Source organism: Rosa rugosa, chromosome 2 (genome assembly GCF_958449725.1).
Source record: "Rosa rugosa chromosome 2, drRosRugo1.1, whole genome shotgun sequence".
NCBI lineage: Eukaryota > Viridiplantae > Streptophyta > Magnoliopsida > Rosales > Rosaceae > Rosa > Rosa rugosa.
Window position 1 is genome coordinate 36,742,375 of NC_084821.1, and position 25,680 is coordinate 36,768,054.

A 25,680-nucleotide genomic window follows, 5' to 3' on the forward strand; every position below is an offset into this window, starting at 1 on the left:
AATTCAGGATGGTTTGATTTCAATGGTGGTGGTACGCAGCGGTTTGTGGTGTTCTTCAGGATTCAGGATTCAAAGGATGCAGCGCAAGTTCAAAGGATTGAACCTGCTCTGATACCAAGTAGAAAAGAATACTTCAATTCAGGGTTAATTCGATAATTCTATTCATCCCACAATGAGGGTATATATATAAGTACAAAGGAGTAGTCTAACTCTAATAGGAAACAATCTTTCCATAATTACAGGATATCCTAATTAAATAAAATCCTAATTACATACAGATTTACAGCGATTCTACAAAAAATCCAGAGATTATTTGGGATCAAAATGCGCCAAACTTTTCATGCTTGTTTGCTTAATTAATACCGATAATTTTTCGATTTAAGAAATTTTTATGAATCGAGATTTTGAGACACATTAACCCTTATTATAACAAAAAATAAAGAGGTAAAATAGTTTTGTTTAGGGACTGAATTTTCAATTTTACAACAAAAGAGGGGCATTTCAGCTATAACTGCCAGTGCTATTAATTATATTATATTCCACCCTCCTCCTTTCGCACCAATTCATCTCCCACTGTCTCTGCTCATTTCTCCGTCTCAAGCTTTCTGCGAAGATCCAAAGTCTCGATTTTTATGAGGCCAATACGTCTTCCTGAGCCGCCCAGCCCCAAAATGGGGACGCCGGAAATCTTCGAAGGCGGCGTATACGGCGTCGTACGCCGCGCCGTCGTAATTGGCAACGGCTTCCCGGGTTCCGAGAATCAGAGTGTCGGCCTGGTTCGCGCTCTCGGCCTCGCCGACAAGCACGTCGTGTATGTAAGTCTCATCTTTAAACCCTAATGTCACCTTTAATCCTGGTTATCTTTTTCATAATATATGATTATAGTTAGCAAAACTAGTCTTTGAAATTCTCCATTAAATTTTTGTAGTTTGAAGTTGAAAGAGGATGTAGATGAAGTAAAGAATGGCGGGCTTAGTTAGTTGTTTGATATATACTTCAATTTGATTTTGTCAGTTAAGTCTTGTTGTTAGCTTTATGGCTAAGCTTTGTTCATATTTTAGTGGGATTCTCCTTGTTGGGGGGTTTATTACTTTTGTAGGGAGTATGTTTCTAGTATCTATGTTGGGTTTTATTAGAAATTTAAATTTCGGAGACTTTGAGTTTGCAGACATGAATGATTTGTTGCCTTTTTTATGGGTGGAGTGGTGTGGATCAGTATTGTGCTTGCTTAAAGGTGTTGAAAAACCCAAGAGTCATCCAACCCAGATGGAATCGAGTGAGCTTTGAGTTAAAGTTTTTTTCTTTGTTCTATTTAAGCGAGTCTGGGGCCAAAGCCAGTTCTCTAGTTTCGAAATTAGTTTGCATTCCCTGGTTGTTTCCAAGGTCTACTTTTAGTCTCATTATTAATCGCTAGACATTTGATATGGGAAATGTTGTTAAAAGGTGAAAGGCACAAAACAAGGAGTCTTTATTACTTAGAAACGAGGTGTGATTGAGTAAGGGACAATAGGTGTGCCTGTAAGGAAGGAGGCTTATGCCTCTGAAATTACGTTAGGTGTATGCGTCTTCCCTCTTTTGGAAAGCAGAGAAATGGCAATGCTATTGAGAGCTTTGAATTCGTTTATATATGCATATATGGCTACCACCATCACTGTAGTTACCAACTGCCACCCAACCTAGATATGTTTAGTTTTGAACTCCTATGAAAAGTATGTTAAATGTTGAATTAGATTTAACTAGAACTAGTCGAACCAGTGTACAGCTTTCCAAATTCTGAATTGTTTTTCAAGATGTAGGAGATTTCTATTGGTTAACTTGAGAGGAGCTTGTGACTTGCTTTCGCTGATCACTAGCTTGTTTGTCAGTCTTGCGTGTATTGGTGTTATTATGGAACTTGTAAGAGGGTAGCTCCATGGATATGGCAACTAGAAAATATTAATATTTCTTAGGGCAAGAAAATATTTCAAATAAAGATTTTGGTTTGTCATTGCTTGTGTGCACATTGGCAGCGCCTCATCATGATTACTTGTTACAGTCCCTTAGTTGCACTTAAAATATTATTGCTTGTACTATATGTTTCAGGTGTTCATATCCCTATAAGTTTTCAAATATACTCTTTTAAACTGTCCAGTCATGTTAACTTTTATGTCCTGATGCAAAACGTATAAGTTATCAACATCAGTTGTGTTTTCTTCCAATGTTCATGCTATGGAAATCCACTCTGTTCTGGTCCTTCGGCGTAGCAACAACTTTTTCTCTCTAAGAATTATTTTCCCATCTATTTTTGTAACAACTGCAGTTTCACTTATATATGTAGTTCCATTTTGTCTTCTAACTTGTCAATGCCATGCAGCGAGTTACAAGGCCAAGAGGAGGTCTAAATGAGTGGCTTCACTGGCTCCCGGTTTCTGTTCACAAGAAGTTGGATTGCGTCATAAGGAAGATGTTTATTTTGTTAATATATCGGGGGCAGAAAGTTGGGTCTCTACCAACAGAAAATGGTGGCAGTGCTGGGTTGAAATGTGTCTTAGAAGCTGATGTCCAGGAGATTGTAACCATGGCTCGTCAGACTTATGAAAAGTAATTTTTTTTTTTCATTTTCGTTATAGATTTAGTTATCACAAGTACATTCTTTAATAGGGTGCCAAATAGTGTTGTTAGGAATCAATCATGGCCTCTGTCCAGAATAATTTTTTTTTTCCTCAATAGTAAGAATATGGTTCTTAACTTGATAGATGTTTGGTACTTATTCTCTTTCTTTATCAGGGATGGACCCATACTGGTGGTAGCTTGTGGCAGGGATACTATTTCCATTGCAAGTTCTATTAGACGACTAGCATCTGAAAACGTCTTTGTTGTTCAGGTTTGTCATTGCAACCTTAATCTATTTCAAGTTCAACTTTTTTTATTTATTTTAATTTTTTGCTATCCGTGTGCTGTTATACTATATAATCTGCTCTGAAATAATTTTAAGAGTAACAATTTATATCATATAACTTGATTATCTTTAGCTAGCAAGAAATGGAATATATCAAAAAGTTTAGACTTATTCTGATGCTGTATGTACATAATAATCACTATATGCTTGACTGGAGTTTCGATCAACTTATGATTTTTAAATTGTGCATTGACTTTAGCACTCCAATTTCAACACAATTTAACACTTGCACTCTAATTTTAAGTTGTCAAAGTGGATTGCAAGTTTGAAGGCAGAGTGCCAAAATCATTCTCCAAACAATGTATTTTCAAGTGCTGTCAATTGTGTATTTAGTTACTTATTTTCTCTGGGATGTAATGGATTGGTTGAACTTTCTGAGATGTTGGATATATATGCTCCATTAATTTCCAGTGGTTGGTTTCTTGGCTTTACTATGCCTTCGAATCTGATGACCACTATTATTCCTGTTTGTGTTGTGTTCTTGTTCTTCTGCTACTTGCTCCTTGCTGCAACCATTTCTTTATAGGGGTTTTGGTTCTAAAGTGTTGTTACTTTGGAATGGCTTAAAGTTTTTTTTGTTAGGATTTTATTTTGAATATCTGGTTTCTGAAATCAATAGTCATCTTTGTTGGCCACATGATTTAATAGAGCAGATCCATTTTCACCAACATATAGGATGTTAGGAAACATAAATGAAACATGAAAAACTAAGTTCAAAGAACTCTAAATTGATGGACTTTGTGTTCTATAAGTTCATTGAAGAAAATGCTCAGTTGTATCTGAGTGATTTTGACACATGGCCTTGAGATATACACCAAATGAAATTAGTTATCTGAGACAAGGTATAGCGACTAGACTTCACCAAAAAAAAGAAAAAAAAAAGGTATAGCGACTAGAAATGCTTCAGCCAAGCAAACATGAAAGCTAGTCCCTTCAAAAAAAGAAAAAAAAAAAGAAAAAAAAAAGCTATACTCTCTTAATGGTTTGACACATGACCTTTAGATTTCTTCTCAACTTTTCAAACTGATGAGAAGATATGATCATGTGTCAAATCACTCAGAGAATACTGCCTTTCCTATATTTTGCTCGACTGAAAAGGAGCTCTAGTCTAAGATTTCGCTATGTTCTCGTCTCAGCTAACTGATTGCATTTGGTGTAGTTCTCTCTGATTTTTGTTCTTGATGTCTTTGTTGTCAATTTCTTGTCCACTTTTTTCTCCATCATCCAGGGTGATTAATAAAACTTGTGGGAAGGCTCTCATGTTTGGGCAGCCTACATAGAGTGGTTTTATTTATTTTTTAATTTTTTAACTGCATAATTTTCTGTTAATTAAGTGCTAAGGAAATAGAGATCTTTCAACTTGGAGCCTCTTAATAGTTAATACAGTTAGCTGCAAAAAGATGTTAATTCTAGAAGACTGTTTTTGCAGCCTATACCCTCTTAGCTGCTTGTTGTAATACTGTGGTTAAGTAGTTTACTTTTGAAAGCAAATATTATAAGGTTTTGCAAGAATTGTAATCTTTGTTAGATTTTCACTCTCTTTCTATATGATGGATAAAATCCCAAGTTTACAAATAATTAGGGCAATGTAAAGTTACTAAATTGACATGGTGTCTGATTTTTTTTTCCTCACATCTCTAATATTGAAGTTTGTGCCCAGTTTTATAATTTTCAGTAGCGGATCTATTTGTTTTTTTCCTGTTTTGTGGCTCGTCATTGTTGGCTTAACATTTATACATGTGTGTGTGTGTAGTATTCCTCATTTTGCTATTTCTTTCGCAGATACAACATCCCAGGTTGCATCTCAATAGATTTGACTTGGTTATTACCCCGAAACATGATTACTATCCTTTGACCCCTGAAGCACAGAAGCAGTTTCCTCAATTTCTACGTGGGTGGATAACTCCTCGTGAACCTCCTGACAGGCATGTGGTATGTATGATGGCCTCTAATAATACGCACTTGTTTGCTTTGTTTTAGAAATATAAACCTTATTTTATCATCAATTTCTCCCAGTAAGCTATTACGTACTAAAAACTTCTAAATTCAGGTCCTCACTATTGGAGCTTTGCATCAAATTGATGCTACTGCCCTTCGTAATGCTGCCAGTGCATGGCGTGATGAATTTGCAGCTCTACCAAAGCCCTTACTTGTGGTGAACATTGGTGGTCCTACAAGTAATCTTTTGTCATACACTGAATCTTTGTTGCTTGTTACTTATAGGATTGGCATCAAAGTATTTGATTACTGAGCATGCTTGCTAGTTGCTGTTATTCTGTTTTTGAATTAAATATTAGGTTAAATTAAGCTCTTCAGAGTGATAGCAGACAATTAGTTGCTACATAATAGGCAGAACTATCTTAGAAGCCACACCACAAGGAAATTTGAATGACATATAAGTAGGCATTGCTTCTCAAAAGATTATATTTCTACCACTGGCCTGTCAGAGAGAAGTAAAACATATTTCTTTGATTACAGAGCAGCAATTTTCTGACCTAAAAAAATTATGTTCCTCTCCTTCCAAAGTTGTTTGGGGGTTAACTGCTTAAATGCTACAGTTTGCTAGAGGACATACTTACCAACACCCTTCAGTAAGGGCAGCCAAAGCAGGTTGGATTTACTAGATTCTAAAAACAACATAAGAATGGTTCTACACGTTTTGGAAACAGTAATGAATTGGCTGGTCCACCACACTTCTTGGTGATGTTTTCCAGATGTTTTTCACTTATTGGTTAGTTCCAAATAACCAATTTATCATCATGTGGTTTATGTCTTGGTCAGAAGTTTGGTACATTTATAAGAATTATTTGTTGAATACTTTGAGTATCTCTGTGCCGTTTCCTTCATCAACTAATTTGATAAGATATTAGATTATAAGCCATATACATGCAAAGTTTTGAAGTCCTAGAAATTCATTATTTTTCTGTAGGCGTAGTATAAAATACAGAAGTAGCCTAAAACGAAATATAATCAATACCATCTTGCAGACCTTTGATATTAGTGATCTAAAAGGGTCAAATTAGCATTCAGTTATTCAGGAAAACAGACTCAGGTGTGAAATGTTTGCTTGCTGATTTGTGTTAGCTAGTGGTTCTGTTTTCTGGTATGTTACCTTTTATTTCATTGACTCCCTATGTACACTAGGAAGGGTAATGCAAGACATAGTTGGTATGACTTCAGATCTCGTAGTTGAAATCATTATGGCTGGCCTCCTGTTACAGAAACTAGTGTTGGCATCTTTGAAGAATATTGGATCACTCATTTTTTAGGATTTGGTAGAATGTTTAGAATAATTTTGATGATTTGAATTTCTTATTGTTGTTGTTTCGAATGTTCCATTATGAGTCCACCATTTTCATTTGACAGGCAATTGTCGTTATGGTGTGGACCTTGCGAAGCAATTGGCAACCTATTTGCTTAGTGTTCTTGTAAGCTGTGGAAGCATCAGAATATGTTTCTCTAGTAGAACACCTGAAAAGGTATTGCCACAGGCCCAGAGGCAGATAACATTTTCTTACAAAATAATTATATTACTTTAGTTGGTACTCATTCTTTTTCTCTTTTGCTTTCTTCTACAGGTATCCAATGTTATAACAAAGGAGCTCGGAGGTAATCCAAAAGTTTACATTTGGGATGGTCAAGGTAACATTTGAAATTTAATTTAAGGGTTTTAGGTCAAATTCTGTAAACAGAATGAATAAAAGTTGGAAATGGACTGACAAAATATTATTATCTCCAGAGCCAAACCCGCACATGGGCCATCTAGCCTGGGCCGATGCTTTTGTTGTCACCGCAGATTCCGTTAGCATGATAAGTGAGGTTTGCAGCACCGGGTATGGTCGAGAAATTATCTCTATAACTGATGACTGGGGACTTATTTTCTTCCATTTTATTTAAAAGTTTGTTGGTATTTAAAGATTTTCGTTTTGTCTGCCGGTATTTCCAGGAAACCTGTCTATCTAATGGGAGCTGAGCGTTGTAAATGGAAGCTTTGTGATTTCCATAAATCACTCAAGGAGCGAGGAATGGTTAGGCCATTTACAGGCTTGGAGAATGTAAGTAATCTGAATGAAATATCATTAACTTTTCCTATACACAATGATGGCCTTTTAGAATGGACAATGCTGAATATACCATTTTTTCTTGTAACAGAGACCACATAATGTGGCAGTTATTTTTGCTTGTAAACCTTGGTTTAAGACCATGTGGTCTGTTTAGCATTGTCCAATTATAAGTGCAGCGTCATGTAGTTTAAATGTACAAAGCACTGTGGCCTATCTGTCATCCTTATTTGTCAAGATAGATGCTTATGAATTAAACCTGCATGATATTTCCATGTCATGTTGATGTCCATTTGGATGCCAAGTAGATAACCATTTGGATGCCATCTTGACCCTTTAGTTGCCCTTCCTCCCTCATGTAGAATTATTCTCACTGTTTTGAAACCGATAGTTCTGTATGATCCCATATTCATGTAAATGAAACTAACTAATGGCTATTTTGTTTAGGTAGAACTGTATGATCTGGTTGTGATTTATCCTGATTTTCATGTATAGTATTATTCTAGTTAGAAAATGCTCTGGAACTATTCTGTAAACTTCTGACTTTTGTGATCTTGACAGCTCCATGAGATTCATCGGGCATTTATGGTGTTAAAAGGATTTGTCTTTTAGTTTCTTGGTGGCATCACATTATTGGTTATAATGATAATTTGTTTGTTCATGGAACTTCCATTGAGTTTTGATGAATGTTCTCTGTATAAACTTTTTTTACATTTTTTTTCCTTTATTTTTGATCACTTGTCTTATAGAAAATGCAATTTTATACATTTGAAGTAGTCTCTTGTTCCATCTCTTATGATCTTGATGTTTTTTTCCTTCTCTGCAATTATTTTTTACAGATTTCAGAGAGCTGGAGTTATCCACCGCTCAATGAAACTGCAGAAGCAGCCAGTCGAGTGCATCAAGCCCTTGCTGAGCGGGGATGGAGATTGCGGGCATAGGCGGTCGATAATTTTTTTTCGTGTAAACACTGTTCAATCTTATGAACAAAAAAAGAAAAGAAAAAAGAAATCTTTTGTTAAAAGGTGTTAGGGATTTCTGATATCGCGTATAGTAATGACAGCTAAAGGCTGTGATAGCTCATATATTTGATTCTTCCCCTTTAGGGGTCCTGAGATATGTAGAACGAATACTATCCGTAATCGTGCGGCTTGTAAAATAGGGAAGAGGTTGAGCTTTTCTTTGTCCATGGGTGGGTTTGTTTCTGTGAAAATGATTCTTTTGTTGTAACGGAAGGAATGAAAAAAGAAAAAAATGGATTTATTTATCTTGAACTTGTAGATGGTTGTAATGTGTTCTCATTACGTACATTTTGCTATTGTCAAAATGAAATAGGCAAATTTGACCTTTAACAATATTTTGCTTGTACTATAATTTTTCCTCTCTTTGAATGGAGATATATCAAGCCAAATAGTGTAAGGAGCTTTTGAATGACGATTATTCATTTCATAATACACTAGCCTGATTCATCACCCAATGTACTAATATATAGTCATTGTGGATTCTATACATGCATCATGTTTCCACTTAATTCAGATTTGGTTCATGATTTTGCCCAGAGTGGATCAAGGTAAGCATTTGGCAACTACTCCTGTTCCTCTACATACATATGTTATGATGTTTAACACATCACTATATATTGGATTAAACTAACCTAGTAACTGTAATACATTCCTTGCCAATTTTCTTCAAACGATCTCTCACAATCTAATATTCTATTATGGACTTGAAAGAGGGTGAAAACATAGCAGTTACTGAAGCAAAGGCCGCGGCCAAAGGAAAAGCTGCAGAAGGTGCTCCTCGCTCCTCGTACTGCTGTCGTCGACGAAAACCAAAACACAGACTAGAAGAGGATCCAAGACAGGTCTAGCAATCGTAGACTTGGCCCTGAGGCTTGGTGCCAGTGCAGCTGCTTTTGCTGCTGCTTACACTACAGGCTACTCTGACCAACTCCTCACACAGTTCCTCCAGTTCCATGCTGAATACAATGATCTCCCGTCTTTCACGTATGCAAATTAGAGACGGTATTGCATGGCCGTTGAATTCTTAAAGTGATAATGATTTATTTATTTATTTAGAGTGTATTGCAACAGATTTTCCTTATTTATCAATATGTAGACAGTAGACTGTATCTCCATGATGCATTACATACCTTTGAAATTTAGCAGTATTTGCTTTTAATATGAATCTTCTATCAGAGCTTATCAGTAATATTCTCTTACTAAATACAGGGTGATATCAGGGAGTAAATGACCGGACTAGTTTACTTAATGTGATAATTCAAGCCGGTATCAGTTACATCTCTCTTGTGTGCTACAGAGTTAAGTTACTCAGCTACATCCAAATGTGGTTCCTTTTGAGTCTGAAGAATTGGCCGAAACTTTGTTGTTGCTACTCAAGAATCTTTCATTCTTATGTCTTTGCTTTTCCATTTCCTATTAAGACATCTGTAATTTGTAAGATACTGATGAGAACAATTAGTAAATTTGTGTACACGATTCGGCTTTCAGTTAATGAGCAATGACATTTAAAATGAAATTGATAGGACCAGCGTATTCTATTTTCTATTGCAGATGAGGAACAATGGTAATGAATTCATGGTTGACTCTAAGTTATCAAATTTCAGAGTCTTTTATCCTCGGCCTATATATTGGTCAGATATTGTACTTTCATGTGAAGGAGATGACATGTTTTTTTAACGAGGGCTGGAACCCAGTCTAGCTGGGGGGTTTGGCCCTCACACCCATATTATTAGTTGAAGATACAAGAAGGGGGGGACTTAATGCCTTAACCCCATGAAATTAATCGATTCTCTTAGAGAATGATATAAAAGAGAAAAACTGTTGACTAAAATGCTAAGTACTCAAAATCAGAAAAAGTGGCATTCCACTCTCCCATTTCCATGGTATTTGGCTGGTCATCATTCATTAGCTCTTCCACAAAAAACATAGGCCAGTTTTCACCATCCATAGCGTCACTCAAGTTCCCTCCATACACATTGGGTTCAGCCCCCATTTGCTTCACCGGATTTTCATCTGGGTGAAACTGAAAGCCACTCATTATCTCATCAGCTGCAAATGATGGTGCATCAAGTTGCTGCTCCAGATTTTCTCCTCCTAGTTGAGGTTCAGCTTCCAATTGTTGCAGTCCTGAATTCTCATCAACAGGCAAGGAAACTTGTTCAGCCTCTAGTGTTGTAGGTCTTGCTTCAAATTCCACTTGAAACCACTTTTCTAGTTCAGCCAACTCCAGTTGCTGCAGTTCCATATTCTCATCCACTTGCAAGAGAAGTGGTTCATCTTGTACTGCTTCTTGTTCAGATTCTAATGATGGTAGAAGACGTTGCCGTTTCTCTTGCGGCTCCTCAGTAACCGATTCAGGATCTGTGTTATCTCCGTCATGGTCCTCGACATAGTCTCCAAGCATCTCCTCTTCTTCTTGCCTTTTTCTCTTTCTTTCCGGCAGTACATCGTTTTTCCTAAGTAAACAAAGAACATAGTCATTCTTGTTTACTTGTTTCTTGTGCACGAGTTGTGACTTATCAAGTTCAAACTCATACATGATCCAGCGACCATCATGCACAGACCCCTTGTTCTTATAGGTGTAGGTTTTCTTGAAACCAAGAAGAGTAGTCGATGGCTGCTGATTATCATCAAGAAGATAGATCTCCTTGGCTGCATTCTGGCCTTTCCAAGTACCGCCACTCCCAACAGTTCGGCTTATACGTGAGCTTTTTGCAGTCTTTTTCTTCTTTTGGGTGAAGAAGTAGAGATCTTTGTTCCTCCTCAAGTCGTTGGCCTTTCTTGCTTCGAATCTTTCCCATATCTTCCAAGGATCGTTGTCACCGTAAAGATCCAACTCGCAGATAACGTCTTCGTTGCCGGGCACTTCCATCCCGTTCACCTTAGGCTTAAGGTAGAGCATGAGTAGTTCATCTTCCATGGGGCAAAACCTTTGGCCTGGAAGAAGCATAAGACCACCCTCCATGAATGAAAGAAACGTAATTCTTTTTCTGCTAAAGAATTGTTTTGCCCTAGAACACTGCTGCGAGTGTATTTTAGAAACTAATGTTGCTGGCTAGGGTTTGGGAATTGAGAGGATGGCTTTATAGAACCCAATTGCGTACAAAGCAAGAACCGATTTTGTAGGGGTGAATTAGGTGGACCAATCAGATTTCCAATTGATAAATGGAACTTTTTTGTTCTTTTCTTGATCATTAAGTAACGAATTTTTTACGCTATTTCTCTTTTCAAGATCACTTGTACTAATTTTTAGCAATTTGGGTGAGGGTATTGTAGGGGTTACTTTACTCACTACACCTTACAGCCATATTTTCACACCTAAAAATTTAAATTTACTGTGATATACAATGACTAAAATAAAATCCCATAGGATTCGATTACTCATGCAACAGTTTGCAGCTTTCTCATGTTGTTTTGTGCTTAGAACTTGCAATAGACTTACGTACCCACGAGATAGCCGGACATGCTTTGAGGTGTGTTAAATTAATACTTGGCAAGTCTCTTTTCCCTCTTGGCTCACTGAAGATGTCAAGAATAACTTCTTGCTGTACCGGAAGCCTATTAACTTCCAATGTGTATTAGTTTCCCCATTCAATAAAATCGTACTACCATTCTCTAAAAGAAAAAAGAAAAAAAAAATCCTATATCCTTTGCAGTAGTCCACCGGAAACGTTCCCCTTTCCCTTTCTTTCTCTTTCTCCCTACTCGATCTGTTTGATCTGTACCCTTATGAAAAATGAAAGCAATCTTTCTCCGACCACCAGATTTTATGTGACACTTCCAGCCGGCATGATCTTGACGCCATCTAAGTGGTTCGCACAATTCAAGGAGTTTCAACAAAATTTGAGTAGCGTGTGTGGCGCAAGTGGGAGGAAGAGGGACATATTCTAATTTGTGTTAGCTAGTGGTTCTAATTTCTGGTATGACGTTACCTTTAATTTTATAACAAATTACATATAAGTTATTGACAAAAGATGACTTAACAAATACATCATCTAAAGATTGAATTAAACATATAAGGACTAAATTTTACAAATAAGGACAATGTGCTCTCCACTTGCCACATGTCATAAGTTAATTTACTTTTTTACCCTTAACTACTTCTTTTGACTTCTACTCCCTTTATAAGGATCAAATCTTACAAATAAGGACAATCTGCTCTCCACTTGCCACATGTTATGAGTTAATTTACTTTTTTACCATTAACTACTTCTTTTGACTTCTAATCCTCTTATGTTACTTTTTTTTTTTTTCTGAGAATAATTCTTTATGTTAATTTTTTTTTCAGAATAATCCGTTTATGTTACTTTTTTTTTTCCTGAGAATAATCCGTTGATGTTACCTTTTTTTTTTTTTTTTCTTGAGAATAATCCTTTTATTTTATTTTATTTATTTATTTTTTTTTTAAAAAAAAACCCCACCCCATTCCCACCCTTGATGGGGCTCGAACTCCTGACCTTTTATATTACATCACAAAACCTCACTCTCCTACTACTCTAATCTCATCATCTAATCCTGCTACTGCACTCGTCCAATCCTGCTACTGCACTCATACTCGTCCAATCCTGCTACTGCACTCGTCATCGCCTAATTCTGCTACTGCACTCGTCATCGCCTAATCCTGCTACTGCACTCATACTCGTCCAGTTCTGCTATTCGTGTTCTGCTACTGCACTCGTCATCGCCTAATCCTGCTACTGCACTCATACTCGTCTAGTTCTGCTACTCGTGTTCTGCTACTGCACTCGTCATCGCCTAATCCTGCTACTGCACTCATACTCTTCCATTTCTGCTACTCGTGTTCTGCTACTGCACTTGTCATCGCCTAATCCTGCTACTGCACTCATACTCGTCCAATCCTGCTACTGCACTCATACTCGTCCAGTTCTGCTACTGCACTCGTCATTACCTAATCCTGCTACTGCACTCGTCCAATCCTGCTATTGCACTCATACTCGTCCAGTTCTGCTACTGCACTCGTCATCGCCTAATCCTGCTACTGCATTCATCCAATCTTGCTACTGCATTCATCCAATCCTGCTACTGCACTCATACTCTTCCATTTCTGCTACTCGTGTTCTGCTACTGCACTCGTCATCGCATAATCCTGCTACTGCACTCATACTCGTCAAGTTCTGCTACTGCACTCATACTCGTCAAGTTCTGCTACTGCACTCATACTCTTCCTTTTACACGTTGCTAAGAGAGAGAATCTCAGATCTCTTCGTCAAACTTCTTTTTCTTCTTTGTTGCTAAATATGTCCTTGGTTTAGTAGCAGCTTCATTTGCACTAGCAATAGCAGTGGCAGTAGCAGGAGCAGTAGCAGGGGCAATAGCAATAGCAGTAGCAGGGACAATTAGATCTATCAATCTATGAATGAAATTGAAGCCTCCGGTTGAATCTCGGGTTACTAAAATTTCTTTTTGTATCACCAACTTGCTCACATACCGTCAAAACAGCCACCAAAATCCTGCAACTCGAGAAGAAAGGAAGATTAAAAGATACATTAATTAGGAACCATCAAAGACTATTTCAGACAAAAGTAGCAGTTCATATAACTATACCAATACTGACACCAAAAGCATAAAGCAATATATATATATATATATATATATATATATAAAGGAAAAAAGAAGAATGAACGTAATGGTGATGTTGCAGACCCAGGGATTAAATTAATTAAGCTGTGAATAAGACAAAAAGCTTAATTAACAAAGTGCTCAAACATTGATTGAAAGCCAAGTTCTTTCCGTGATGGGTTTGTGAACGCAGAGGAAGAACATGAAGAGAGTCAAAATATTCATAGTGCAGACAAAGCTTATCACCTCGCAAAATTCACACACTGACACCGCCACGGTGAAAATCAACTCGATCAAAAACCACAAGCATTCAATCTACGCAGCTCACTAAAATCTCAAAAAAAGGCACTCAAATTTGTCAATTTTTACCTTCAATGAGAGTGGAAAACTGATTCAAGAAGGCATTAACCTGATCCTTGTACAAATACCCAGCCGCCCCAAACCCACCAATAATCCCAACCAAGAACAGCCCCGCCAAGACAATACCTTTAAGCGCCAACCCACTTTCGCCCTCATCATCATCATCACCTCCGCCGCCGATTTTTTCAATCTTGCCGCCGTCGTCGCTCTTGGGATTATTGAAGAGCCACTTGAGGCTCTGCGGCAGAGCAGCGGTGGTCTTCTAGAGGCAGCTGGTCTTGTTCTTGAGAGACGAACATGGCGAGAGGAAGTGGAAGCGGTAGTGGCTGGGTTTGAAGACGAAAGAAGGGTGGGAGGAGGAGAACGGAAGCGGAGGTGGTTAGATTTGGCGTTGGTTCCTTGGGTTTTCCGTTTCTGGGTATTGGATATTGGGTCAGTGGCAATGCCCGTAAATTGTGATGAAACTCAAGCATTTTGGTCATTTTCCATTAAAATTGAGAATCAGACAAGCATCATTTGACTTTTGGGCTTGGACTCATGTCCTTATTTGTATAAATCTTTTTGAAAGTGGGTTTTCTGTGTTTACATCTTTGGTCATGTGCTACTATGTAATTTTCTATTAATTTTATTGACTCTCAGTGTAGACTAGGAAAGGTAATGCAAGACTTATTTGGTAGGACTTTAGATCTCATAGTTTAATCATCATGGCCAGCCTCAAGTTTCAGAAATTTACTGCGACATGCATAATTGGTAATTTGGGTCAAAACTGAACGGTTATTATTGACTCTCAGTGTAGACTAGGAAAGGTAATGCAAGACTTATTTGGTAGGACTTTAGATCTCATAGTTTAATCATCATGGCCAGCCTCAAGTTTCAGAAATTTACTGCGACATGCATAATTGGTAATTTGGGTCAAAACTGAACGGTTATCTTTAAAGAATATTGGATCATTCATTTTCTAGGACTTTGTAGAATGTTTGGAATAATTTTGATGATTTGAATTTCTTAATATTGTTCTTTCGAATTTCTTATCCATTTTCTATGTTATTATAATTATTTATCACTGGTGAATGGCCTTACTTAAACCTTGGTGGTTCCACTGTTCAAGGTAACGGTGCAGCATTATGCCCTCTAGCTAGTCTAAATTAAATCAAACAGAGGATACTTTGAAGAAGAAAGACATAGGTAAGCATGCTTAAGCAAGTGAAAAAGAGTTGTAGGTAAAACAATTTCATACGCAACTCGTGAAATTCAAGCCCTTGCTTGGATTAGTATTTGGCAAGCATAATTTGAAAGATGAGTGCCATACCTGAAACCAAATCTATCTGATTTCCTTCTAGTCACTACTAGCAAAATTAACTATACACACTGATTAGAATCAGTGAATATAACCTCCAATAGTTACTGAAATCCGTGTGGGAAGGCCAATAGAAAAATCAGTGTGGATTTTTCTGTGGGACCCATCACTGTAGGCAAAATACTGGTCTCTCCGTAAAGAAATTAGAATCCATGTGAATTGTTACGGGGGGCCCACCACATTCATATAACAGAATTAAGTTATTATTAAATTTTTAATTCTTGTATTATTTTAGCTTTTGTAATTTTTAATTGCAAATTTATTTTAGTGATAATATTTCATTCTGGGTTCGGTGGGTTCTGCCATTGATGGAAACGATTTCCATGTAGAAAGCTCAAAGATAAAGCCATTAATGAACTGGGCACCTGTTGAATATAACAAAACAGAGTCACAAACCATAACACTTATACCTTTGGGAGTTTCTGTTATGCGATTATCAATTTCTATTGAAAGGGACCAAACTTATACAGTTATACCTTTGGGACTTCTGTCTCAACTTCTTCAAAAAGCAACGCTTATTTGCTGGAACTCTCACAACCTTCTTCAATCTCAACTTTCTGCAACAAAACCCAAAAGCCAGAATCTCTTTTAAGTAACCAAAATCCAATACCCAAATATTATTAGTCAAAATTAGAGACAAATTACAGAGAATTAGAGAGAGCGAGAGGAACGCACCTTTTCCTTGAGCTATGGCAGGTTGGCAGCGAAGCAGATAAACGCAGATGGACTAGATCTGAGCGGTCATCATAACCCATCCTTGAAACTAAAAAGAAAATCTGAGATTCAAAATGCTCTCTTGTTGTTGATTGAAATCAGGTTATCAAAAGATTTCATTGAATTAACGTCATAAACAAGAACACAGCAATCAGCACCGCGATAAAATGCTACACCAAGGCTCTGAAACCGTTCTTGACCAGCGGTATCCCAGATCTGTAAGGTGAAGAGCCTATCTTCGAACTGCACTTCTTTCGTCAAGAAATCGGCTCCAATAGTCGCCTTGTATTGATTGCTGAACTTCTTATTAACATATTGATTCATCACAGAAGTCTTCCCAACCCCGCTGTTGCCGAGGATGATGACCTTGAGGAGCTTAGCAGAGAAAGAGAGTGAAGTGGATCTAATTTTCAAGTTTTTCTAGAGGTTTCTTTCCGAGAAGGAAGCTGGCCGGTGGTCTTCTGGTCTTATGGGTCTTCCGTAAAAAACAATGATGTAGTGAAATTATAGTAAACAAACAATAATGAAATATGCATCTTCTTTTTCGAGATAAACATTTTATTAACTCTCACTCACACAGATGACTGTATGACATACAAACACTGCATACACAGATATATGTGTGAGGTAGTTATTGTCACAGATATATGTGTGAGATAAGTATTGTCACAGATATTTGCGAGTCTACGTTTTATTTTATATTGATTATATTTCTTGTACTATAAATAAATTCTAATTTATACAGATGTCTGTGTGCATCTATGTTTTCACATATATCGATACAATTTTACATACGGATATTTGTGAGTATTCTAAATCACACAGATTTTTGTGGCTAATTGAAATCAGAATATAAAAACTAATTTATTATTCACAAATATCTGTGTGTAAAAACCTTAGTCACAGATATCTATGAGTCTAAAATTAGTAAATAAATTATATTTTTATTACTAGTCACAAATATCCGTGTATAAAACCTTTATCACTGATGTCTGTGAATATAAAATTATTTAATAAATTATATTTTTGTTATCACTCACAATTATCCGTGTCTAATACATTTCTCACAGATGTCAGTATCTAATGAATACGTGGGACACACAGATATCTGTGAGAAATTTATTTCACACAGATTTCGGTAGGTAATAGTGTGAACATGTGCACAGATATCTGTGAGAAATTTATTTCACACAGATTTCGGTGGGTAATAGTGTGAACATGTGCTTATGTAGGGTCCAGTTAATCAATTCACACTGATATCTGTATGTACAAATCAAATCCCACGGATGTTTTATCAGTGTGAAGGTCAGTGTGTATAAAATCAGTGTGGGTTGCTCATTTTGCTGGTCGTGAGTTACACAGAAACTGCCCGAGTATGTAAAGTACCTAAGAAATAAAACACATTCCCAAACGTAAATCTAGAAGAAAAATTGACAGGATGATAATCATCCAACCAACAATGACCTATACTCACCCAAAAGTGCAAAATCTTCAGAGAGAACAGGTTTGGATTTGCTCTTTTCCTCTTTATGTTGGTTTTCTGCCTTTCTCAATTGTATTGGGAAAATGAGTAATGTAAAGTTGGGCAGGGGTAGAAAATTGTGTGTATGCATGAACTCAACTGGCTAGTTCTGCCCACCATCTTTAGAAACCCACTTCTGCTCTTCTAACTTTCAACGGTAGTGAGAAACAGAAGTGCATGACTAGTTGAGTGAAGATGAAGTAACAATCTTAAGGAATCCTCTATCCACACATCTAGCCTTGAGCAAGTACTATATAAACTTCTACAACAGGCACGGTTCAAGCAGAGCTACTACATGCCCATATCGCCAAGATCCTTGAGACATTAACAAGAAATATTACAAGCATGCTTTCTCCTTAGGCAGTGTTGGGAAAGGGTTCAGATGGACAGGGTGCTTCTAACGGAAATGGTGGCACTCGGCCACCGCCACCGACTGCTCAAGATGTACATGGCCGGCCAAATGACAAGGAAAACTCAGGCAGTGTTGGGAAAGCTGAATATACTCTTCTCTGTTCCGGTCTCTGCAGATATATATATATATATATACCTTTCTAGTGAGGGATCCATTTTTTTAGTCTTTTTTAGGGATAGGGCATTAGACAAACTTTCTGATCATATTTTGGCATCTCAACCGTTCAGTTTTTAGGTCCTAATATGTAGATCACTTCTGCAAATTTTCAGCCAAATTGATTATCGTTAAGTCATTCAAAACTGTGATTTACAATTATATGTATGAACGGTTCAGGTTGGACAGATTCGGTTCATCCATTGATTTAATCTAGTTCGATACCTTAATGATCACCGATTTGACTGAAAATTTGTAGAGGTGATCTACACATTAGGACCTAAAAACTGAACGGTTGAGATTGGAAAATGTAATCGAAAAGTTGGTCCAATGGCCTATCCCTAGAAAAGATAAAAAAAAAAAGATCCCTTAGTGGAAGGGCCCTATATATATATGTGTGTGTGTGTGTGTGTGTGTGTGTGTGAAAGCAAGAACTCAAATTAAAATTCATATCAATATCAATCTCTAATGTCCGACTCACAATCATGATATGTAAAAAAGCCACAATTGCAACCAAATTATTCACACAAAAAAACAAAAACCAATCAAGGTACATAATGTAAGACAATTACAAATTCAGTAATTCAGTAAACACAAAAAAACAAAAACAAAGTAAAAAATGACACACCTTGTGTCTTGAATTGGTAGGGAACCTGATCTCCTTCTTTGTCAGCACTGAATGCTTCCTAATGGCTGCCTTGAAAACCTTTGAGCTTGCAAATTCCATACCCAATTCAAAAGCTAGTTGGGTTCTTCATATCTTCCTTCTGTTTGAACTCTCTCCACCCATAATATTATCTTCTCCTGCACTTGACAGGAAAGCTCCCTCTGTCCTCCCCATTGTCATATGAAGAACCATTAAGGCTTCTCAAACCATCTGATTCACTTCCACCCTCCTCTGATATAATCCCTTCAAATCCCATGTCATCCCACTCATGCACCCTACTGGTATCTCCATCCACATTGTGATTAAAGTTAATGTCATCATTCTCTGAATTCAGATCATAGTCTGAATCAACAATACCCTCAAAGTTAGGGTCATCTGAATCTGTGCTGCTGTCAGAAGACACTTCCAAGTCTTCTTGCTATCTTGAGGTCTCTCATCCAGATCTGGTTGAGTACCTTCTTTGCATAGGATTCTTTGGTCTTGCCTTCTTCTTCTAAGGTGCAGGATCATCATGGTCTTCAATTGGCCTCTTACCCTTCTCGACTTGCCTTTTTCTTCTACTTACTGATACACCTTCAACCTATCACTGTGTGGCCCAATATCTTCACTAGCTGGCTCTTCAGGCCCTTGTCCCATAGGCCCATCCTCTGCCCTATGTCCCATTTCTGCATTCCCAGGCCCATCCTCATTAACAGCCTCATCAGGGCCATCCTACAAAATCACAACCTCAGGCACAAACTATGGATCCCAATCTTCCTCACTTGCCTCATCATCCCCATCAGAAAATACAACCCCTTCTTCAATATCATCAATCCACCACCCTAAAAAGCTAGTGTGATCTAGGTTTTCTACAAACACATCCAGCTCATCATCCAAAAATACCCTTCTTTCCCTTGTACACACTATGTACATCTCCAGCATCTTTGTACTTTCAGGAACAAACCTACACATATCCAATGCTTCCTTATCATTGGTTATAGGAAGATAGCCACTCCCAGGTTCACTACCTGGGATCCTAAACCAGAATTGCATTGTTGGGGGGGGGGGGGATGTCATGAGCTCAGTATATCAAACCAGTCATGGACACCTTATCCTGGTCTACACCATCAACAAACAATAACTCACCCCCTCCATGGTAGATTTTCATAGTGAACACATTAGGATTTGTATCAACAAAATCAGCAACCAATTTATTAACCATTGTCCACATTAAGCATCAATTTATTAAACATTGTCCGCATTAAGCATCTGTTTTGCAGAAAAATTCATCCACATTATAAACCCTAAACTTGCAGACCCATTATACCCTCATTTGAAGCCCTAAAATATTGTACCCTAGTTATGACTGTCATCAACCCTAAAGCAATAAAAACCCTAAACCAGAACACCCACAAATCTGCTGGGATTTTTAATACCTCACCAACCCAGCCCCAGTCCTTAAATCCATTTCATTTATTCATCCCACCCACACAATCCTGACAGCAAAAGGACACAAAAATAAAAAATTGCAGATGATCACAAAGAAAACCCTTGAAAGCCAGGAAAAACCCTTGAAAGCCAACAAAAAGATAAACTTTCTACCCCAAATGTCACTCTATTCTATTCCCCTCGAGTAAAGGAACAATGATAATGTATCAAAACAAAAAGGGGGCCATTTTACCTGAATAAGATGGTGCATCTCCTACCACGCGAAAGTACCACTTTTGGGCCATTGCTTGGAATCTTATGGAGTCGTACTCAGTGAATCTTAAACAAAAAGGGAAGTAAATCTCTCGGTCAAGATATACTCTACTTCAGAGAGAGAGAAAGATTTGTTTTAGAGAGAAAGAGAGAGAGGGATTTTGATTGCAATTTCAATTTGGGAATGGGGAATAACGGGATAGGGTTAGATGGTTACAGACATAAGGCTGAATAGACCATATTGCCCTTGCACATCTGAATTTTGGATGGCACCGTAACAGAGCTAACGGCTCCAGATACCAAAATTGGGTCGGGGTGAAAACCTCAGATACCAATTTGATAGTTTTAGAAGGTGAGGTACGAAAGTTTAGAATGGGAAAGAGGTGAGACACTGTTTGGCCAAAAAAAAAAAAAAAAGGTGGATAGAACTTGGCCTACACGTCTTGATTGACATGAATCATTGGATGTTATTTGTACCATCCAACGGTTGATGTCTTTCAGATCCGCAAAATACAGAGTCCTTCTAGTGAGGGATTCCTTTTTTTGGTCTTTTCTAGGGATAGGGCATTAGACCAACTTTTCAATCATATTTTGACATCTCAACCATTCAGTTTTTAGGTCCTAATGTGTAGATCACTTCTGCATATTTTCAGCCAAATTGATTATCCTTAAGGCATTCAAAATGGCGATTTAAGATTATAAGTATGAACGGTTCAAGTTTGACATATTTGGTTCGTCCATTGATTTAATCTAATTTGATACCTTAACGATCATTGATTTGGCTAAAAATTTGCAAAAATGATCTACACAATAGGACCTAAAAACTGAACGATGAGATGCCGAAATGTGATCGAAAAGTTGGTCTAATGCCCTATCCCTAGAAAAGACCAAAAAAAAGGATTCCTTAGTGGAAGGGCCCTCTATATATATATATATATATATATATATATATATATATATATATATATATATATATATATATATATATATATATATATATATATGTCATACATACATTTACACAGATCGATGTGACAATAAATTTGTTGTCAGAAACCTAGAATTATCTTCAAATGCTTTACTGGACCAAAGTTCATTAAAGGAACAAAATTTCATGAAAGAACTACGAGCTTTTAGATGAAAACCCCAAATTCAAAATCAGAATGCGCAAAACATGTACAAATTCATCTAGATCTAGAAAAGAAGCTAAGACCTTGCGAATATATAGAAAGAGGAAAAAGTGAAAGAATGAGAGAGAGATTGAATACCCATCTCTTCGTGAATGGAGAAGTGTTGGTGATCGGTGGGCTTGCCCTTGAACTTTTCTCTTCAGCTTTTGGATTCAAGAGATAACAGCCTCTGCCTAAACCTCCTAGTGCAATCGCCTAGGCAAAGTGAGATGAACACTTAGGGTTGATTCATTGAACAGAACAGTTGGAATCTCGTCGAGCTTATCGAATAGGAGTCTGCAAATAAGGGCAAGATCGAAGATGGCTAAGATTCAAGCTGCCACGAATCGATTGAGATTGATGTTGGATTGGGTTTTCAGTTCAAAGATTTCTATTGTGTGCGAGAACGAGGGAGAAGATTGGTTATTTGAGAGCGAAAGCGAGCTGAGAGACTGTTTCTAGGTTTTTATCAGTTTGACAAATTTGTCAGGCCAAAATATCATTAAGTGTTAGACGAATGTGTTTTCACTTTGTGCCAAAAAACCAAACTGAAAGGAAGGAAAAAAAAAACCCAAACAAGTGAACAACCAAAACTAAATCAATCCCAGTTTAATGCACAACAGAAATCTGTTGTCTGAAACACAGCCTTTTTTAAACAGTTCCTTACGAAAAAAAAAAAAAAAAAACCCAAACAACCAAAAAAAAATCAATCTCAATTTAATGCACAACAGAAATCTGTTGTCTGAAACATAACTTTTTTCAGAAAACTGATTTACCATGATATACACTATATTCAAACAACAGAATTTTTTCATTATGTCGTTAAAATTATTCAGACAGCAGAAAACAATCATTCTGTCGTCTGATAAGTTTATTGACATAGTCACACATTGCAATTTCTCCTAGGAATAAATTTGTATAATGGAAATGGTATTTCCAAATAGGACCATTATCATATTGGGTAGATTGCTTTCTCTCATTTTTGGCATGGTGATAAAGGGATGAACAAAACTATGTTTTTTTTTTTTGGCAATAATAACAAAATTGTGTTTTGTCCAAATATAAATGCATGCATGAATAAGAGAATTCGATTAGTTTGGTATCCAAATATTTTGTACTATTTGATGGAGTGCACTACATAGGAGGATATATTGGTTGTCTGAAAGAGTTAATTGTCATGTATTAAAAAAACAAAAAGTATATAGTTTCTTCAAGGTTGTGTTCAAGTAAACCCTAATTTGTGTTTGGCCCAAACTCTAGGTTACTTGACCTAGTGGTAATAGGGTTTAATTAGAAGAATCTAGAGATTATCTTTCCTTGTATGATTGAGACTCTATGCATTGTAATCCTCTATATAAAGAGGCCCCTGTTATCAATGAGAACACACAGCAAATTTCTCTCAATTTCAGTTTCTCTACAACACGTTATCAGCACGAAGCCCTAACCCTGAAACCCTAAATTCGTAGCCTTCAAATCCCAGAAACAACCGCCGCCCACTTTGAAGATCTCAACTCCAGGAATCCAGAACCGGCGGCCCCGCCCCCAGAACCGGCCGGAATCAACCTGAACCGGCCACCGAAAGTGTCCAAACCGGCCTCCCTAGAAGAGTCCGAAGATCTCCAGCCTGGTTTGCCATCTTCTCGTCCACCACTCAAGGCCACCTTTTGACCCAAGCTACATCTCGTTTCCAGATTCCGGGAACCGAAAACCTCATCACCGGAACCGGCCTAGAACCACCAGAACCGGCCGCCTGAAGAGACTGCACCACCAAACCGGAACCGCTGCCTACCTCAGTCAACCACAGGCCCAGTCAGCAGCCCTAGGCCCAGAATCAAAGAAGCTGACCTCGGCCCAAAAGCAAAGAACCAGGCCCAAAGCCCACTGACGTCAGACCCCAGCCACGTCAGCGTCAGAGTGCCACGTCAGCAACCAGCCGCCACGTCAGCACCTCCGGTCAACGATGGTCAACTCTCAGGTCAACGCCGGTCAACCTTTTTCCGGCGACTTCCGGCAACTTTTTCCGGCCATTTACAGTAACTTTTCCGGTCAAGAATTTCCGACCACTTTTCAAGGTAAATCTTTTCTAAAAGTTCCCGTTTTTTGAAGTTTTTCAATTTCTTCTTCTTTTTCTCGGGGACTTCCAACATCCCTTCTTCTACATCCCTTTCTTCTTCATAGGGGAGACCAATAGCCGAACTGTGGGGGTTCGTGCTCACTCCAAGCTTGGAGCTTGTAGAGTCCTCCAAACTTAGAGTTTGTTGAGAAGAAAACGATCGACCACATACATCGTCGTTTCAATCTAATCCAAAACCCCTCTTGGAATCGGATTTTCTTGGAAGCGACTACGCTCAGAAAATCCCTAATTTCTTGGAAGCGACTACGCTCAGAAATTTTATAGTTTTTCGTGGTAGCCTTCTTCGCTCCGAAACTAACCCTATTTTCTTGTTGTTTTTCAGAATGAGTAACCTGAACAAGTTGAGCTTCGCTCCATTAGAGACAACAGGCGCAGGATACCACAAGTGGGTCCGTGATGTGCGCCAGCATCTTAAGGCTGATGGGATCCTGAGTACGATCCAAGAGCCAAGTCAGGACGTGCGTACTCCTCAACAAGCTGCTGCTTTTGAAGCAAATAGAGCTACAAGAGAGGCGAATGTAGCTAAAGCCATCATTCTCATGACAAGGCACATGAATGACGCGCTCCAAAATGAGTACCTCAATGAGGAAGACCCAAGAAGACTATGGGTAGAACTCGAGCAGCGTTTTGGCAACGTCCGTGATTCCCTGCTTCCAGACTTAGAAGTGAGATGGCATAGCCTCCGCTTCTATGATTTCAAGTCTGTACTTGACTACAATTTAGAAGCACTTCGTATCAAGTCTATGATGGAATTCTGTGGACAGAACATCACTGATACGATGTTGATCGTGAAGACTCTCTCCACCTTCCCCGTCTCTGCATTGATGATAACCAAAAACTATCGGATTGATGTCAATGCTAGACGTATCACAAGATTTCATGAGCTAATTGGTGCCTTGAACGTAGCTGAAAAGCACGACAACATACTTGTGAAGAACTATAACTCCAGACCCGTGGGAACCAAGTCAAATCCGGAGTCTAATTATAGTCACGCCTCCAAGGGAGGACGCAAGGAGCGAAATCCTAAGAGTAGGGATAATTCTGGACGTTCTGATCCATATTCTCGCCCTAAAGAGGAAGGAAATCGCCAAGATAGGCGTGCACGGAACCGTGGAGGCAAACGTGTGAAGAGAGAGAGAGGCCAAGCCTCCGGTTATGGTGGTAACGCCACCAAAGGCAATAACCGTCTACAAAACGCTCCTAGAGCGCCTCGATCAAGGGAACCTGACCATAATGATGCTTGTCTCAGATGTGGATCAAGTGGACATTGGGCAAAGAAGTGTACTGCATCCCAGAACGTTGCAAACGCATACAAGATGTATCGTGAAGCAAGGGAGGCAAATTACATGGAACAAGAAGATCAAGATGAAGATCTCGATCTAAGGGTGGAAGAGTACAAGGATCAAGACCCAGAAACTGGCGATTTTGATTAAGTCTTTTTATTTCCAAGAGATGTAGGCAATTGCCATATTATTTTTGTAGTAGATGCCAATGCTATTAGTCTTTCTTCAAAGTAGGCGTACTCAATGTGAGTGTGATGTCTAGGAAGGTTTTGAGATAAGTGGTACTTAAGTGAGCCTCGCTCCACCGAGATCTCTCTACTCACCTGGTCACATTTACATTGGAATTACTGAAAGGAGTTAGACGACTACCATTGTTTTGCATTAACTAGTTTATTGGATTAGATTTCCTTTGGTTAAAGAAACGATGATGTAATTCCGTTTGGCTTATTAATAAAAGTTGAGTTCTTTTCTTTATGACTCCTTTTTTTAATTAGGAGCTTTTCTTTTAGGAATGGATGAACTTCAATGTCTTGCGGATAGTGCGACTACGCACACCATTCTACGACATAGGCAATTATTCTTGGAGATGTTGCCTACATATTCATCTGTGACTACGATGGCTAGGCCA

The 25,680-nt window shown here is 38.1% G+C and overlaps 1 protein-coding gene across 1 annotated transcript; it reads left to right on the forward strand.

Moving 5' to 3' along the window:
- The first annotated feature begins 549 nt into the window (after positions 1 to 549).
- On the forward strand, positions 550 to 8,281 carry LOC133733623 (mitochondrial fission protein ELM1-like). Its single transcript, XM_062161266.1, has 10 exons — positions 550 to 815; positions 2,354 to 2,580; positions 2,767 to 2,863; positions 4,721 to 4,870; positions 4,989 to 5,115; positions 6,305 to 6,417; positions 6,517 to 6,580; positions 6,678 to 6,771; positions 6,885 to 6,993; positions 7,839 to 8,281. The coding sequence occupies exons 1-10, from the start codon at positions 633 to 635 to the stop codon at positions 7,938 to 7,940; spliced, it is 1,266 nt and encodes a 421-aa protein (XP_062017250.1). The 5' UTR covers positions 550 to 632; the 3' UTR covers positions 7,941 to 8,281.
- Positions 8,282 to 25,680: the final 17,399 nt, after the last annotated feature.

Excerpts from the sequence above, each read along its gene's own strand:
- LOC133733623 (XM_062161266.1), top strand. The coding sequence starts at position 633 with ATGAGGCCAATACGTCTTCCTGAGCCGCCCAGCCCCAAAATGGGGACG. Across the intron at positions 4,871-4,988 it reads AACCTCCTGACAGGCATGTG|GTCCTCACTATTGGAGCTTT; the intron begins GTATGTATGATG and ends TTCTAAATTCAG. Across the intron at positions 5,116-6,304 it reads GAACATTGGTGGTCCTACAA|GCAATTGTCGTTATGGTGTG; the intron begins GTAATCTTTTGT and ends TTCATTTGACAG.